Here is an 18,792-nt window from a genome sequence, read left to right on the forward strand (position 1 = left end):
GAAAGGCAGATTATTTGATGCCTGTGTGCGAACAGTTACGCTGCATGGCAGTGAAACATTGGCTATGACAGCCAAGGACATGTGTAAGCTTGAAAGAAATGAAGCCAGTATGCTTTGCTGGATGTGCAATGTCAGTGTACATGTTCGACAGAGTGTAAGCATCTCGAGAGAAAAGTTAGGCATAAGAGGCATCAGATATGGTGTGCAAGAGAGACAACTGTGCTGGTATGGTCATTTGATGCATATGGATGAGGACAGTCGTGTAAAGAAATGCCGATCTCTAACTGTGGAGGGAACCTGTGGTAGATATAGATCCAGGAAGACATGGAACGAGGTGATGAAGCATGATCTTTGAACTTTGAGCCTCACAGAAGCAATGACTGGTGACCGAAACCTTTGGCAATGTGCTGTTCTTGAGAGGAACCATCAAATTAAGTGAAATTACAGACGTGGTAACTGGCATTCATGCTGGTATAATGTAAAGAACACCTTTCGAGCATTGGGCCTCACAAAGGCAAAGTGACAGCTCCTTTCGAGCATTGGGTCTCATGGAGGCAATGTGGTTGACTTCCTTTTGAGTGTTGGGTCTCACAGAGGGAATGATCAAGACCTTTGGCATTATGTCATGCTTGAGAAGAAGACCCATCAAGCCAAACAAAATCGCAGTTGTGACAGGTACTGGTGTCATGCAAATGGCACCCATGCCAGTGACATGTAAAAGCACCCATTACACTCTTGGAGTGGTATTAGCATCAGGAAGGGCATCCAGCCGTAGAAAACCATGCCAAATTAGACTGGAATCTGGTGCAGCCTTCCAGCCCAGTCAAACTGTCCAACCAATGCCAGCATGGACAATGGACGTTAAATGATAATGATGACATATATATATATATATATAATATATATATATATATATATATATATATATATATATATATAATATATATATATATATATATATTTACTTACACACACACACAACAGGTTTTTTTTCAGTTTTCATTTACCAAATCCATTGAGAAGGCTTTGGTTACCCTGAGGCTATAGAAGACACTTGCTTAATGTGCCACATAGGGAAACTAAACCCAAAGCCAGATAGTCGGAAAGAACCTTCTTAATCACATAGCTATGCTGGCACCTCAGTAAATAACAGTATTTATTTTCATCTCTTGATATTCTGAGATCAAACCCTCCTGATGGGAAGAAGGAGTGGGTAAGTGGAGGTTGAGGGGGTGAGCCAATAGAATAAGTACCAGTAATGTTATTTTTCAATTTTAAAAATTTATTTATTCACTTTATGTAATTTAGGAGAGAAGAGGCAGTGCCTATGACTTTTGCTGGCTCTCTCAGATCAGTGAAAGTCTGCAGGGAAAAATATGGACTTGTAGAGGTATCTGATATCCTCACTATTTGAGAGACACAACAGGAATGATCTCGTTTGAGATTACAGCCATCTTTGGCTGGGCTGTTCCTGTTGTGTCCACTGATCTGATTGGTTGGCAATGGGCGCGGTTTGTCTCTACTTATTTCGTGCCACTGTGCAAAGTCAACCAATCACGGCATCTCGTGACACTCTTTTTCCTAGGCTCTGTTTGAGCCATTTCTCCTCTATATAAAGGTCTTGCTTTCAGTATATGAGGTCTTTGACTCTAGACCTTTTAAGGTCTAGTCTAGTCACTGACCATCATCGTACTCAGCCGTGTTCCAGTTTCCAGTGACAGATGACCAGTCAGCCAGCCACTAAGACGCTATTATACACCACAGCGACAGACAGAAAGTTTTCTATCTCCTCTGCCATCGTCACCATCATCGTACCAACTTTACGTTGTCTCTACCATTGTTGACTTTACCACCGTCAACTACAGATATGTACACACCATCTACACAGATTCAACTCACGCTGTTAGAGTGAACCTTTCACCAAGTATAACAGTCCATCTGAAGAATTCTATATTAAGAAACTCAGCTCAGCGTTGAGGCTACAACCGCAGCACAGCATATTCACCCAACTTGCCTCCGCCTCGAGACACATCTTGTATAGAACTCTTGCATATTGTGTACTTCACGCATGAACTGGTAATCTAAATTCCATCTTAACACTATGCTGAGACTTTCATCTTATGCTCTGTATTTCTGTGTTATACGCATTCACCTTTGTATCTGTCACACACAGACACAAACACTTGTTGCATGCACACATACGCTCTATCTTGCTAGCACTCCAACACTCTAACTTTAACACCTTAATAAAATCTTCTCTTCTCTCAAACAGTGGAACGGCTTGTCGTCATTCATATATATTCTGTTGGCACTGTATTATATATGTTGTATTATGGCTTATCTTATTTTGTTGGGAATGCGACCGTGCGGCTTACAAAAGGAGACCTATGTCACCAACCTCTTCACATATGGTTGTATTCCTACAGACTAGAAAGGAAGCAGGATTCTGCTCTGAAAGCTTGCAATACCATGAACTAGCTAAAGGTATGCATGTCTGAGGTAATGGTGTTAAATAGGAGGCATATTTAGTCAACCACACAAATTAAAGGCATCAGACCATGTGACATGAAAGTGTTAAACCAATTGACATGAAAGACCTATAATTCAAATTAAAGACATTAAACCATGTGATGGTATTAAATTGTATATCTTGTATACTGTGTATGCAATTTTTGGCTTGCATTACTGTCTTCCTTCACTTGACTTATTGTTACTTTCTGTCCCCTCTTTTACCCTTTTTGAATGAGTTGCAGTAGCTAGGAGGAAGATAGATGATAGTAACGGGATACCAGAGCAAGCCCTTGAGGAACAATAAAGGATATAGGCAGGTGCCGAGCAAATCTTCAGGAGCAAGAGAGGGAAAGGAGAGGTGGGAAGTTATAAGAGTGCAAAGGAAGAGTAACAGACGCTTAGATCTGGGGTAGAGATGAATGAAATGTGATGAACAGGGGCGGAGCTGCTGCTTCATTATAGAAAAACCAAGTAGTGTGTTAAGTCTAGCATGCAAATCAAAGGCACCAGACAAGTGATGATGTTAAATCAGGTGGTGTGTCAGCTCTACCATGTAAATTAAAGGTGCCTCATCTGATGACATTTGTCCACTGCTACAAATGTATCAAAATTAGTTCAATGACATATCCCTCTCCTTCACCTTATTATGCAAATGCAAGAAATAATGATTAACATTTTTGGTATCAATCCACCTGATATTACATCTGGTTCCAGGATTTGAAACAAAAAAAAAAAGTCAATAAATTTGGTTTCTTAGACATAAAATTTCCTAGAAAATTGTTTTAGTTATAATAAATCTCTGAATGAGATGTAAACAGTAACCGCTCGACAACATAAAGTATACTAGCCATCTTAATATGGCTAACCACTAAGGGTGGGTGTTACTGTAGTTTTTAGCCCCTAGAGATCATCGTCTCCAGCTGGCTTTAGACACACTTTCTGTGCCCTTATGATATTTGCAAAGGGAGGTCATCCCTCTCTCTCTCTCCCTCCCTTTGCAAATATCATAAGGGCACAGAAAGTGTGTCTAAAGCCAGCTGGAGACGATGATCTCCTGAGGCTAAAAGCTACAGTAACACCCACCCTTAGTGGTTAGCCATATTGAGATGGCTAGTATACTTTATGTTTTAGTTATTCTAAACTTATAAAGACTGCTTCAGAAAATGTTTCTCCCAAGCTAAGTTCTTCACTCATAGATGAAAAGAGTTAAATATATTAACAGTGCTAAAGAGTTTTAATTTTTGCAGAATAACATAAAATGAATTCACCAGAGTGTAACTGAAGGCTTGAAGTTGTACTTGTCAAGCAAGTAAGTTGATATGAGACTGTGTGTTGCAACTGAAGCAATTACACTGTGATACAGCCATACTAGCCATTTAATAACATACAAAGCTGTTGAATTCTCTTTAATTTATATAATGAGCTGTCAAAATTTTCATCATATGACTGTGACAAAAATGTTGCATTGAAACTGTGTCAGTGGCCAGATTTGCAGTTGTGGGACAAAAATTTCAATACTTCACAAAATAAATTTAAAGTGAAAAACATCTGATGAGGTAGTGAAGGCTGATCTCAAGATGCTCTTATATCTTGCTTATTACCCTCTACTTACTGATCTATCATCCCTATCCCCTCCCACCCAATACTGATACTTCTCATCAAGCAGCACTTCCACCCCTGTTTATCACTTATTTCAGTCATCTCTACCCCTGATCTAAGCATCTGTTACTCTTCCCTCATACTCATAACACCCACCTCTCCTTCCCCTCTCTTGCTCCCTGAGGATTTGCTCTGGCACCAGCTCATATCTTCTATTACTCTCTGAGGGCTTGCTCTGGTACCCCATCACTATCATCTTATCTTCCTCTCAGCTATTCTTACCCTTATGCAATGCAGGGTAGCCATATATCTTGAATATAACAAGACACATGTGCTTGTCCCTTAATTATACTTTAAGCTTCCAACACCTGACATAAAAACATCTCTTCTCACTCTCAAATCCTCCCACCACCTAGCCAAAAGAGCTTTTTCCTTGTTTTTCCTTTCTTGTAAGTTATTTGGCAACCTCACTTGTGCCAGTAGCACAAAAAAAAAGCACCCAGTACACATTGTTTGGAAGGGCATCTATCATAGAAACTCTGTGAAAGCTGACATTGAAGCACAATACAGCCTTGTGGCTTCCAATAATACCTGCCAAACAGCCCAACCCATGCCAGCACGGAAAACATGTAAATTGATGATGATGATGATGATGATGATGAATCTAACAGTTTTGTATGTAATTAGATGGCTAAACTGATACTACCACAATGGAACTGAAGTTGTTCATCTTAAAACACTTAGTTCAGTATCACTTGTACTCTCATTCTCTCTCTCATTGGTTTAAGAAGTATTTTACTGTGATGTAATCAGAGCTTAAAGGCAGATACACTACAATGGTTGCCCCTGGTTACTATCTTTAGCTAGGCTTGAAGTTTAACATATGAGCTTATTGTATTCAGGGCTCAAGTGCATTACAACACATCAGGAAATGATAAAAGAAGTAACAGAAAACAGCAATAAGTAAGGAAAGCTAAAGGTACATGACACAGAACACAGGATAGAACAGAAGACATTCTAAGAAACACAGAGAGGAAAAGGTGCATTGGCACATCAGGAGCATTGCCAGCAAATATAGAGAAGTATGGATTTTTTTAAAAGGAGGCAGTGTCCCTTCAGCTAACAATAGATGTGGATGGTTTATTTCAAGCTTCTGAGAGCGTAAAAAATGTTTCCAAAATCATGGGTACTGTGCTGTTTTTTGTTTTTAATTTCATAAGCATATCTGATGGGTATAAAGATATTGAATTCAAAAAGGTGGCCAAAATTGTTGGAAAAATGGCAGATAATTTTGTGGACTTCTATATTTTTATTCTCTTCCTATAGACATTCATCAATTCCTACTATCTCCATCTGCAGCAGGCATCACATTAACATGAGATACTTGCTGCCATAGAATTCAATCTTTGGCAAGTGTTCAGAGAAATTATGTTAAGACCTATCCATGCTGTGATATTATCTTTCCATTTCTTAGGTTGCCAACCTCTGTTTCTCTTTCTTTTAATCATGCCTTCCAAACAGATCTCACTGACACCACAAATCATTCAATGTGGCTAAACAGTTTGAGTACTTTATGTTTGATGACAGAGGAGGTAATTGGTGGTAATTTGGTTATTTGCCTAAGATCTCCAATTCTGACATGGTCTGAGAGTTTGGTGTTCATAAGTCACATTACATGATTCTGAAAGTTTCTATAGTTCAACAGAAGTCAAGTTGACACATTCAAGCCTATATAAAACTACAGGAAGAACATAGGTATTGTAGATGCTTGGTTTTATGTGATATGGGATCTGTTTTGAAGTAAGTGCAATTTCGTTCTTAACAAAGTCTGCTCAATCAAATTTGATTCTATGGTTCACAGCTATCATTCCATTGTTTGTGTCTGGAGTAGGTGAATTCAGAAACTTTCTTTACTGATTTGGCATATATTGTATGGCTGAGGCCCAGATTAGATTTATCTCTTGTCATGCGTTCTATTCTTGATATGTAGATAGAAAGTCTGACCTCTGCAGCACGCTTAGCAAGAGAGTCAACAAAAGATTGTAAGTCCTAACAAGATTTGCATATAGCAGAAATATCAACAGCATAGCTGAGATTGGAGAGGAGGTGTCTGCCATTGAGAATCCAGATGGACATTCATCTTCGGTTTTAGAAAGTATTACAACAATTACTAATATCCTGTAGACATTAGTGATATGTAAAGAACTAAGAACTGAAAATGTAAACAACTAAGAACTGAAAATGGGTCACAAAGTTTGTTCACCAAAAACTGACTTGTACTTTACATTACTAACAGTAATTGTTTATTCCCAAATGGCCCATACAAGAATTTGACCTCAGCCCTGCTAACTAGAGAAATGCTTTGAGAGAGGATGGGCTCTTCAGTATCTATTATTTTGCTAGAAATAACAGCCAAATCTCACTCAAATCACACTCTACCACCTCAAAAAAAGAAGCAAATGTATATTCAGAATAAAGTATTCTTAGCAACATTATCCTTTAAGCTTTAAACATGATCACACTTGAACAGCTTTCATCATGGGACTGCTCAGAGATAATTTGGTACCAAATAAAAACTACAAAATTTGTTGTAAATAATAAACCGAATCTAACAATTTAAAATTAAGTAGACTAGGCAAGAAAGGGTAGCAATGATATAAAATTTAAGTATACAACTGAAATTGTGATTTTTTATGTTTTTTTTTTGTAATCTAAGTTTTCTCAAAGGTTTATAAAACTAATTTTACATCAGAAATAAATATATATTCTATGGTATATTTAATTCATGGTGCAGAATTCTTGGCAAACGTCCTCTACTGTTGCTTTGGGCTGATCAATCCTTATCAGGGAAATTTGTAGGTAGAAGATGCATGGAAGCCCACCATGTATGTTTGTGTGTGCATGAAAGTTGTTTTTGCTTATTGCGTAAGACTGTCTGAGCAACAAAAAAAAAGAGAATAGTGTTGCGTTTACATTCTCCGTAAACATTATATCCTATAACTTCATGATCTCATGAAATTAAAGCTCTCTTGTAAAGCAGGGAAGGATTGGTGGCAAGAAGAGTGGCTGGCTATAAAAAATACTGCCTCAAATAAGTACCCATCTAGAATGCATTTGGCCATAAAAATATGGCCTCAAATAAGTAAACATTCAACCTATACTTGTATCGAAAAAGATATGTAAAACAAACAAGTATACTCCATAATATACAATAAAATTAGTTTCATAATGTATCTAGTTTGATACTCTTTATTTTCAACCACCTTCAACACACTGTGTAAAATAATATTTAGTTATTAAACTTTATATTTTTACTTTGATGAGGGGAATTGCTCATAGCTTTTTTCAGTCCTTCATAAATTAGAAAATAAGGTGAACAAGGTATGGTCACCCCCATCAATGTTTAGTTTAAAACTGTTGTAGTTCAAAGGTTAAATGGAACATAAAGAGAGTAAGAAAGATCCAGAAGGACAGTAGAGGGACATGAGGAGAGACAAGAGCAGCAAGTGGGAGTGTTAGAGTCATCAAGTTGAGAGAAGCAGAGGAAGATGTAGTAGAAGAGACAGAGAGAAGACAAAGCTTGATAAGCTTGAGGAGAAATCAGAACATAATTATCAAACTGAAAATTTTGGGGTATTTTGCTTTCTTGATACAAAGGACAATATGTCTGCATGTGTACACATGCACGCGCTAGTATGGGTGTATATCAGCAAGTATATGTAACTCTATATACTCCCTTGTTGTAATCAATACTCTAAAATGATGTTCATGTTTCAAAATATGCATGCATGCACACACACACACACACAAGCATGTAATAGTGTTTCTTTTCAAATCTTGGTACAAAGCAAGCAAGTTTTAGTGGGGAGGTAAGTCAACCTCATCAACCTTAGAGTCTAACTGGTACTTATTTTATTGGAATTTGGCAGAATTTGATCTCAAAATGTAATGAGCTGAAAGAAATACTACTGTTAAGCATTTTGTCTGAGGCTCTAGTGGTTATGCTAGCTCATGCCTTCTATTGCCATAATAATGACAGTGAAATACTCACCTACAGTCAAAGTGACAACAAATAAAGCTTGGTAAAGAGTGATTCCATTTTGGATAAGATTCCATATATACACAAATAGTGGCAGACAGAGAACTGATGCCCAACAAAGCCAGACGATCAAATCCCAATAACGTCGGGGTATTGTACGTTTCTGGACTCCACTGAAACGACCTAGCATAGTGAACTGATCAAATAGTTTATCCTGGAAATAGATAAAAACATATTTTAATAATGTGTGCTCAATAAGGTTGTTTGACTATCACCCACTCTAGCATACAGAGGCCCTACTTCTATCACAGTTACTTGTGTTCTGTACAGACGTCACTCCTCCTCTGCTGCTGCAGCTACTATCACCACCACCACCACCACCATCACCATCACTTCTGCGGCGTACAAACATCCCACCACCAAATTTTGTTGTGTACAGACATCACTACTACCACCTGCTGTATGCATACTTCCTACTACTGCTTCTGTTGTGTACAGACACTGCATTACTACTATCACCACCACCATCACTACAATCACCACACTATTTCTACTGTGTACACACTACAACTGTCACATTTGCAGCATACAGGTACCTCACCACTACCACCACCATTTCTGCTTTACCCACATCCTACACCACTATGACTACTTCTGCTGTATACAGATGCACATGATAAATATGCTGTACATAACTTTCACACACGAGTGGAAATCATATATGTTTAATAAATATTTTTAGTTTGTCTGTGAAAAATAGACCCCTGTCGATAAATTACAGGGTTTTCAGTAACTTGAAGTGAGGCTCAGTCACTTACTTCACCTTAGAATCTGATGAGGCTCTAACATAAAAAGGACTTCTTACAGAGAACATAAAAAGAATTATAGAATAATGATATGCATAGCCAACTTTATATAATGACAAGCATAATAGAATATATGTAAGATTGTTACATATATTCTATTATACTCATTATAATTCTGCATACATTCCCTACAAAAGTTCTATTCTTAACTTTAGCAGCTTGTAAACAGATTGATCTTTTAATACAAAACTACCTGACATCTCTCACAGTTCTTTGATACAAACTTCCAGTTTTAAAGTGATCTAAATCAAAATTAAAATCTTCCATCAAAAGTTCATGTTAATTCATGTTTTAAATATCAACTTAATAATGATAGTTATATTATCAAATTCTTCATTATTTTCAAATTTATCAGAACTAAAAAGCTGTGTGTTTCAATAGAAATATGGTAAGAAAGAGGTTAATGAAAAGATAAAACTTGTCAGTTTGAACCTCATATGAAGCTGACAAAAAGTCTGTGGTTTAATTATGGGATCTATTTTCACAGTGAGACTTGATAATGTCTATTAAGCACATTATACAGGACCTGCTTTTACATAATTACCCATAAGCATGTTGTATTGATACAATATTTATTGATATCCAGTCATCAAACAATAGTTTTTGGCTATCAAAATAAAAGAAACTCTTACCTTTTCTTGATAGAGTTTATGGAGCCAGTTGGCACATTCTTTGCTATCGTTGTAAGGAACTGTATCAATAGGGATTCTCCTGAAGAAAAAAGAGACATTTTGATGGTTGAGAAAGGTTAATATAAAATCATTATTAAAATCTTTTACATCTATATTTAGAAAACCCACATGTTCAAATATCTCAATCCATTCTTTATTATAAATTCATCAATTTCTCTAGTATATCATTTATGGCTGCCTATAATGAATCCCATTTATTTTGCTGGAATAATAATAATAATCCTTTCAACTATAGGCACAAGGCCTGAAATTTTGGGGGAGGGTACTAGCTGATTACATCAACCTCAGTGTTTCACTGATACTTATTTTACCGATCCCAAAAGGATGAAAGGCAAAGTCGACCTTGGCAGAATTTGAACTCAGAATATAGCGACAGGTGAAATACCGCTAAGCATTTCATCCAGCATGCTAATGATTCTGCCATCTCACCGCTCTCATTTTTTTTAATAATGATTATAATAATGATCCTTTCTACTAAAGGCACAAGGCCTGAAATTTTGGGGGAGGGGGTAAGTCGATTACATCAACCCCAGTACTCAACTGGTACTTAATTTATCGACCGCAAAAGGATGAAAGGTAAAGTCAACCTCAGCAGAGTTTGAAATCAGAACGTAAAGATGGACAAAATGCAGCTAAGCATCTTGCCCTGTGTGCTAACAATTCTACCAGCTCGCTGCCTTAAATAATGATAATAATGATATTAATAACTGTTTCTAATTTAGGTACAAGGCCAGCAATTATGAGAGAAGGTGGTTAGTTGATTAATCAACTTCAGTACTTCACAGTTGCTTCATTTTATCAACCCTAAAATGATGAAAGGCAAAGTTAACCCCAATACAATTTGAACTCAGAATGTAAAGAGTCAAAAGAAATGCAGCAGGACAATTTTTACAATGATGATGACAATGATGACAACGATGATTGATTGATTGATCGATTTATTGAAGAGAACACAGAACACAGTGCATACATACCTTACATACATTTCAGCTCGACACATGCGTCCATGTAAAATATTTCTCAGAGTTGGTTCAGCACCATCCTTACGAAATGCGACTGTACAGTCATATATAGCCGGGACTAAGAATAGGAAAAGGAAAATTTTATCTCTTGACAATAAGTTGATTTCTAATATTTGTACAAAACCACAAATTGTAAAAAGAGAGAGTGAGACATAATTGATTGTATTGAAATCCAGTGAATGACTGTTACTTATTGTATTGACCTCCAGTGATGATTAAAACCAGAACATAATGGAAGATTAATAAATGTCACAAGCATTTAGTCCAATACTTTTACTGACAAACCACCATTTGCTTGTACAATTGGCTAAAGTTATTGTTGCACTGGACTACAAACAAGAAGAATTGATGAATCATAATGCAAATATTTATCTTAATTAATGCTTTAACCCTTTTGTTACCATATTTGCCTTTGAAACAAAGAATTTAGTAAAATAAATGTTTTATTAACTTAATTATTTGGACAATAAATTAGCATGAAATTTTAATGGAAGGTTTTAATTTAAATCACTTTCAAAAAATAAATGTGTATCATCAGACTAGGGGCAGTCTTAGGTAGTTTAGTATCAAAAGGGTTAAGATGTCATGCTAAAAAATTGGATCTGTATATAGCATATGACATTAGACATGGCCTGCTTGCTTAGCCCTCTCCTGGGTCTGGCCTTGTCATAGTGAGAGGGCTTGCATGTTCTGCAGATCTGTTTGGAGCTTTACTCCTGGTAGGTCCACCCTAGGCAGTCCGGTTTCACAGTGAAGTTCCAGGTTAACAGTGGCCCACAGCACATCGGCTCGTCACCAAAATGGCAGCCCCATCATCCGACTATTCTGTGGAGGGCTAACAACCCACCCAGAAGAACCTTCAACTTGTTTCAACACCAACCAGAAGAAACCAGATGGCTCAGCATCAGAATGAACCCCTGCATTTCTCCGACCAACAAAACTCAGAGATTTGACATCATCTTAGAGGATGCAAAGGGGCTGGCATAGGACCACTATTGATAAGGGGCACTGGTGGATCTGGTTGACGACTCTATGCACCATGATGCTTCTGGGACCACTATGACCCCAGCCCCATTGAACAAGGGCATGGATGAGTGAGTGCTTGCCTAGCCAGTGGGATCATTTGAAAGCTAAAACAATGCAAAGCATATTGTGACCAGCAATGTATAATAACATCTGATAGTCTGGTCAATCATATGATCACATGATATGACATCAGACATTATCATCATCATCATCTTCATCCAGTGTTTTAAATCCAGGTTTTGTCCCTGTTAATGGGGGTGGCCAGATCTACCTCAATGCCATAGCAACTGCCCTCACACCATCTTGCCATCTCTTCTGCTAATATGAGGTTTGCTTGGAACTGGATTTTCTACGGGAAGCATGCCCTTGCTTACGCCCAATCTCAGTTTCTGGACATGAATGGTCCCAAGAACAAGGCTTCTACCATGAGTTTTAAGAAATGTGGTGGAAGGCAGGGATGCTACTCTCTGAGACCTCTTTCAGAGCCCCCTACCAAGACATCAGACATTATAAAGAACTAAATTGAGATGTAAAAGAAAAAGGAGCTGACAAGATTAAATCATGTACCTTTCACTTACACAATAACTGTATAATTAGTTACACTAGTGTTTTTATTCCATCTTCTTCAAACACTATAAAATTTTCTATTATTTTAATTGACTAATGAATTATCTTCACTCGTTAATTCATCAGTCACTTAACACTAACAGGTAAGGTCATTCAACTAATACCTATTTCTTTTAATTCTACCTGTTTTATCTTTTGCACTGCAGCCAAAAGGTGGTGATGATTTTAATTCTTGCAAATCTCCGGCAACAGAAAATGTCTATGGTTATCTATGGCTACTAATGTGTGTGTCTGTCAAACATCATTCAGATTAATGAACTTATTAAAAAAAAAAAAACTGAAAATACTCATAAATTGCATGGTTGAGGTGCAAAAGTCATGGCTTATGGTTCATGATGTGTTGAAATATAATAAACATACGTTGCATTAAGGGGACAATTCAATTTAATCATAATTATCATCAAATGGTCAAAATTTATCTAAATTAAATTTATATAGCATTGTACCCTACAAAGACTTACTTTTGCCCTTCATTGCCTGAAGAGATAGCACAAATCCTTTTGTACGGGGCAATAAGTGGTGCTTTAGATAGGGGAAACCTTTTTTCTCAGCAACTTCCATACTGATCCTGTGTTTCTCCTCAGTGAATCGAGTACCTTCACAGAACAACAGTATCTATGGAGAGGAACAAGACAAAGAAGTTCATGAAACTAATAATAAGTTAAACAGTTTTTATCAGGAAATATTTTAGCTAGTGTAAAAAGTGATTTATCAAGTTAGGTCATCAGCACATTCATATTAACTTTACAAATCCATGTTATTTTAAACCTATACACATAGGTAAGATTCCAAACCAAACATTAACTGCATTGATTCCATCAGTCTGAGAAGGAGGCTGTCCACACCCTCCTCCCTTAAGCAAAGAGAGAGAGCGAAAGAGAGAGAGACAGAGAGAGAGAGAGACAGAGAGAGAGGAATGGATTTCAGTAATATATGAGTGGCAAATATAACAAATAACATACATGAAAACATGGAAGAGCATTTTGATACTGTCATAATGATTATAGAAGTTTCATATGATGAATGACTGACAGTCATTTAGTCAAAACAAATGAACAGATGAATACCAATTGTAAACCATACAATAAATGTGATACCAACAACTCCATTCTTCACTTATTTATACTGTAACTAAAGGTAACATTCTGGATTTTCATTGTGAAACTAGTGTTTCTATTGGAGATAATTTATTAACCATCTGGTTAGACAGTGTTTGCAAGAATAGCGACTGAGATAACAGTCTGGATTCCCAGATCCCCTCTCCTACACTCTTTCTATCTCTCCTCCTCTCCCTCTGTAATATTGCATTATTTATGCATATACACCCACCCACCACCACACCACATGACTAAAGATAGAAGAGAGGAGAAAAGAGAGAAAAAAATAATAATAAAACACAGATACAAACAGGGTAATACACACATAATAAACATATATGCATTACCTGTGATACATATAAGAAATAGAGATAGATAAATATAAAAAGTAAAAATAAATATATTTGTCACATAACCTGTGATAAATATAAAAAATAGATTTAAAAAGTCTATATAAAGTGCTTGGATACAAACATAAAAAGCGAACCCATATACACACACAAACAATAACTTCACAAACAATATCAACAACATGACTAACAACAACAGTGGAGGTAACAATGATGGCAATAACAACAACAACTACCATGATGGCAACACTGTGGGCGAACACACAAACACAGAGAGATACAGGAACTGTACCAAATTTTTGGGTCCTAGGACAGCAGCAGCGATAATAGGGTGAGAGAATGGAGCTGAGGGGAAGGCCATACCGCTGCTAAGAACAATAACACACACACAAGCATACACACACACACACACACACACACACACACACACACACACACACACACACACACACACACACATACACACACACACACACACACACAAACACAGATGCAAATGCATGTGCACATAAGGATAAACATCATAGAAGAGCAGAATGGAGTAAGTGGAGTAAGAGCACGCTCGAAAACGAAAAGTGGTACTGAAGGGGTCACAGATGTATGATGAAAGATTTCCAGACAATGGACATGAGTTAAAATAAGAACAGTAATAATCAAGTGAAGAACAAATATACAGTGCGTGTGTTTATTTGGCAAAAAAAACAAAAAAAAACGACCATCCCGAAATACAACATCTGTTTCAACACATGATTTCACATCAAGGATCTTGTAACACAAATTGATAAACATATACAAGAAATAAAAAAAGATAGAGTAAGCCAGTTTTGTCTTCCAATGGGTCAGCTGATATTTTTAACTTTTACAACTCTAAAATTAAATCTATCATAAATTTCAAACACTTTATTTTAATCTCATTTTTTAGTTACACTTCTCACAAATCTTGTTACAGATAATAATGCACATGAAACAGAATCTACACAAGTCATTTGAATTACCAAAAGTTTAGGGACATAATTGTAGCAACAGTGTTTTACAATCCTGTCTACCTTACATCAGATCACATAGTATCCACCTCACCCCAACCACCACCACTTCTTTCTACTCTACATCATAGGTTGCTTCCTTTTTGTATATTTTGTTTTCAATCACAAACACACATACCTCATTCTTCTTTACCTTAACCCTATTTCTCCTCATCTTCTGAACCATTGTAATGTATTAATTTCATTCTAAGTATGTAGGTCATCATCAGCCACTCAGTAGAGAAATATTCTAGAATTGTATGGCCTAGGAAGGACCAAGTTCAAGAAGATAACTTCTCTAGTTAATGTTACAATAACTACATCAGGCCCAGTATTGGGTGTTAGAAGTGGCATTTAACCAGAAGAAGGAAAGTATCTACTCAATGTGACAATATATAAAGACAACTGTGACAATAATTATAATGGTATAGTTTGGTTTGTTTTTCATTATTTTACACATGTTTCCATAGTAACATAATCAGAATAATTTTGCAAATTTGGATTTTTGTAATTATGAAATAAAAGGGAAAAGTGTACCATATTTGATGACATGTATGATACACTTTTTTTTTACTCCAAAAAAAGTCTCAAAATAATTACAAGCAGATCCTATATGTTAAGTTGGGCCTCCCATAAGCTTCACTGCACTAAAACTTTTCTTTCCTGAATATGCCCTGCTGAAACTGGGTGTGTATTTAATATGCCCATGTGTCTTTTCTGCCATCAAATACAGTATGTCATCCAGGGTGTAATGACATCAATAAGGTTTGAACTCAAGACAGTGTTATCTGTAGTCTAGCTATTATCAAAATATTCTAACCATTAATAAGACAAATATAAACAATGTCATTCCTTGTCTCTCCGCCCAGGCTCAGCACTATCCCAATTCTTCCTCCCTAGATATCCACTCTCTGAAATTCCCCTTCCTGCACAAATTTTTTTCCTTAGAATCATTAATTTGCAGCAGTTCAAGCAGAACATCAATTACATCAACCTAAATAACCTTGAAGAGATTGAGAAGGAAATGGGTATATTGCTTCTTCCTGACTGATACCATAAAAAAACACAAGTCCTTTAGATCTATGCCATCACAGAGCAATTGATGAAAAACTTGACTATGAAGTCACATAAAGTTATTGCTGTAGCTAAATAACAAATTTTGCTATCTTATACATTTGTTTACAACAAACATGTCTTGCAGCAACAATAGAAACATTTGAAATATTTATTTGAGCTTATTTAGGTCAACTCAATTAGTGAAACAAATTAGCTAATTTTCATTTGTTTAAAGTTTGTCTTTCCATGCTAGCAGAGAAATAGGATGGATGAAGAGTTATTTGAGGCAGAATGTTATATTCTTTCTATTGCTAACTCCTACCTGCTTTTCAAGAAAGAGATTTTTTTTTTATCATTCTACTGGCTTTCCAAAGAAAGAGCAACCAGTTACAATGCAACTAAGGAATGTTGACATCTGCACTTCTACTATCAAGTGATAACAACATGGAATATAAGCATACTTGCACATTCACATATACATACACATATTTATGTGTATGTGTGTGTGTGTGTATATATATAGGCGCAGGAGTGGCTGTGTGGTAAGTAGCTTGCTAACCAACCACATGGTTCCGGGTTCAGTCCCACTGCGTGGCATCTTGGGCAAGTGTCTTCTGCTATAGCCCCGGGCCGACCAATGCCTTGTGAGTGGATTTGGTAGACGGAAACTGAAAGAAGCCTGTCGTATATATGTATATATATATATATATATATATATATATATATATATGTATGTGTGTGTTTGTGTGTCTGTGTTTGTCCCCATAGCATTGCTTGACAACCGATGCTTTTGTGTTTACGTCCCCGTCACTTAGCAGTTCGGCAAAAGAGACTGATAGAATAAGTACTAGGCTTACAAAGAATAAGTCGTGGGGTCGATTTGCTCGACTAAAGGCGGTGCTCCAGCATGGCCGCAGTCAAATGACTGAAACAAGTAAAAGAGTATATATATATATATGCCAGTGGCATATATATAAACCACTTTTTAAACTGTGACCCTCATGGAGAAAGACAAGTGAGGAGATTTTTGGCAATATACCATGCTTGAAAAGACCTGTCAAGCCAAGTAAAATCATAGCCGTGCTGATGCCAGTGTTCCATAACTGGCACCTATGCTAGTGGCACATAAAAAGCACCCACCATACTCTTGGAGTGGTTGATGTTAGGAAGGGCATCCAGCCATAGAAACATTGTCAAATCAGATTGGAACGTGGTGCAGCTCCCCAGCTTACCACTTTTCAGTCAAACCGCCCTGATGATTATAGTATATATATATTATTTATGCGCCCTTTTCAAGCCTAGCCAGGCTCATGGGCCTGGTTTCTGTAGCGTATGTGTTCCCCCCAGCTGGACGGGATGCCAGTCCATCGCAGCATTACTCAAAAACAGGAAGAGAGAGTGAGAGAAAGTTGGGGCGAAAGAGTACAACAGGAGTTGCACCACCCCCTGCCAGAGCCTCGTGGAGCTTTTAGGTGTTTTCACACACAGCGCTCGGTCACAGAATGGAAACCGCGATCCTCCGACTGCAAGTCTGCTGACCTAACCACTGGGCCATTGCGCCTCCACACATATATATATATAAATATATATATATACAGATAGATAGATAGATATAGATATAGATGTTCAATAATATTTACATCATTAAAGCTGCTTTGAATTCGTTGTTGAATTTAATCATATGTAACCCATGCTAGCATGGAAAACGGACGCTAAACGATGATGATAATGATGATGATACATTGTCATGGCATGCCAGCAATACTTTTTACACTATATATATATAGTCATAGATTGGCAATTCGGTTCATCCCTAGTTCAATTCAGGTACTGAATTGATATTGATAAGCCACAAAATTAGTGAAATATCAGTATCCATCATATCTGGACAGTATTAGAGGTGAGTTGTCACACCTGTCTATGACTTTCAGGTGTTTTAACACCCAGTGCAATGAGAGAGTTGTCCCTCAGGTGCTATACTGCAGTGAATCAGTGAACAAACAAAACACATACATTGAGTATGTGCAGTCAATAATATATATATATATATATATAATATATATATATATATATATATATATATATATAATATATATATATGTGTATATATATGTATATATATGTATGTATGTATTTATGTATGTATGTATTTATGTATGTATGTATGTATAAGGCGCAGGAGTGGCTGTGTGGTAAGTAGCTTGCTAACCAACCACATGGTTCCGGGTTCAGTCCCACTGCGTGGCACCTTGGGCAAGTGTCTTCTGCTATAGCCCCGGGCCGACCAATGCCTTGTGAGTGGATTTGGTAGACGGAAACTGAAAGAAGCCCGTCGTATATATGTATATATATATGTGTGTGCGTGTATGTTTGTGTGTCTGTGTCTGTCCCCCTAGCATTGTTTGACAACCGATGCTGGTGTGTTTTCGTCCCCGTCACTTAGCGGTTCGGCAAAAGAGACCGATAGAATAAGTACTGGGCTTACAAAAGAATAAGTCCCGGGGTCGAGTTGCTCGATTAAAGGCGGTGCTCCAGCATGGCCGCAGTCAAATGACTGAAACAAGTAAAAGAGAAAAGAGAAATATGTATATATATATATATATATATATATATATATATATATGTATGTATATGTGTCTATATATATATATATATGTATATTATTATTATTATTGTATTTCGTATCATTTTTGTATTCATATTCGTGTAACATCGTCTGTTTTTCCGTCCTTGTTTCGTATACAGTCGAAGCTTTTTTCCAAGGAATCTAATGCGCTTAGCTTAGTTTTTCCTTGGGGCTGGCCAGATTGGAGCAATCTCAAGATTAGTCAGCCAAAATTGCGAGGATGATCCGGTTCTTGACTGAAGATTGAAGGCTTCGAATG

The 18,792-nt window shown here is 36.9% G+C and overlaps 1 protein-coding gene across 3 annotated transcripts in view; it reads right to left on the reverse strand.

Annotated features, from left to right (window-relative positions):
• LOC115228890 (1-acyl-sn-glycerol-3-phosphate acyltransferase delta) overlaps positions 1-18,792 on the reverse strand; it is a 43,929-nt gene that overhangs the window by 4,089 nt on the left and 21,048 nt on the right. For all 3 annotated transcript variants that reach the window (XM_029799367.2, XM_029799366.2, XM_036514488.1), the window contains exons 5-8: positions 12,844-12,997; positions 10,682-10,787; positions 9,648-9,726; positions 8,162-8,363 (exon numbers count right to left, since the gene is read on the reverse strand). In XM_029799367.2, the coding sequence (XP_029655227.1) occupies positions 8,162-8,363; positions 9,648-9,726; positions 10,682-10,787; positions 12,844-12,997 (541 nt within the window). The remainder of the gene's footprint in view (positions 1-8,161; positions 8,364-9,647; positions 9,727-10,681; positions 10,788-12,843; positions 12,998-18,792) is intronic.

Source organism: Octopus sinensis, linkage group LG2 (assembly GCF_006345805.1).
Source record: "Octopus sinensis linkage group LG2, ASM634580v1, whole genome shotgun sequence".
In the NCBI taxonomy this organism is placed as follows: Eukaryota; Metazoa; Mollusca; class Cephalopoda; order Octopoda; family Octopodidae; genus Octopus; species Octopus sinensis.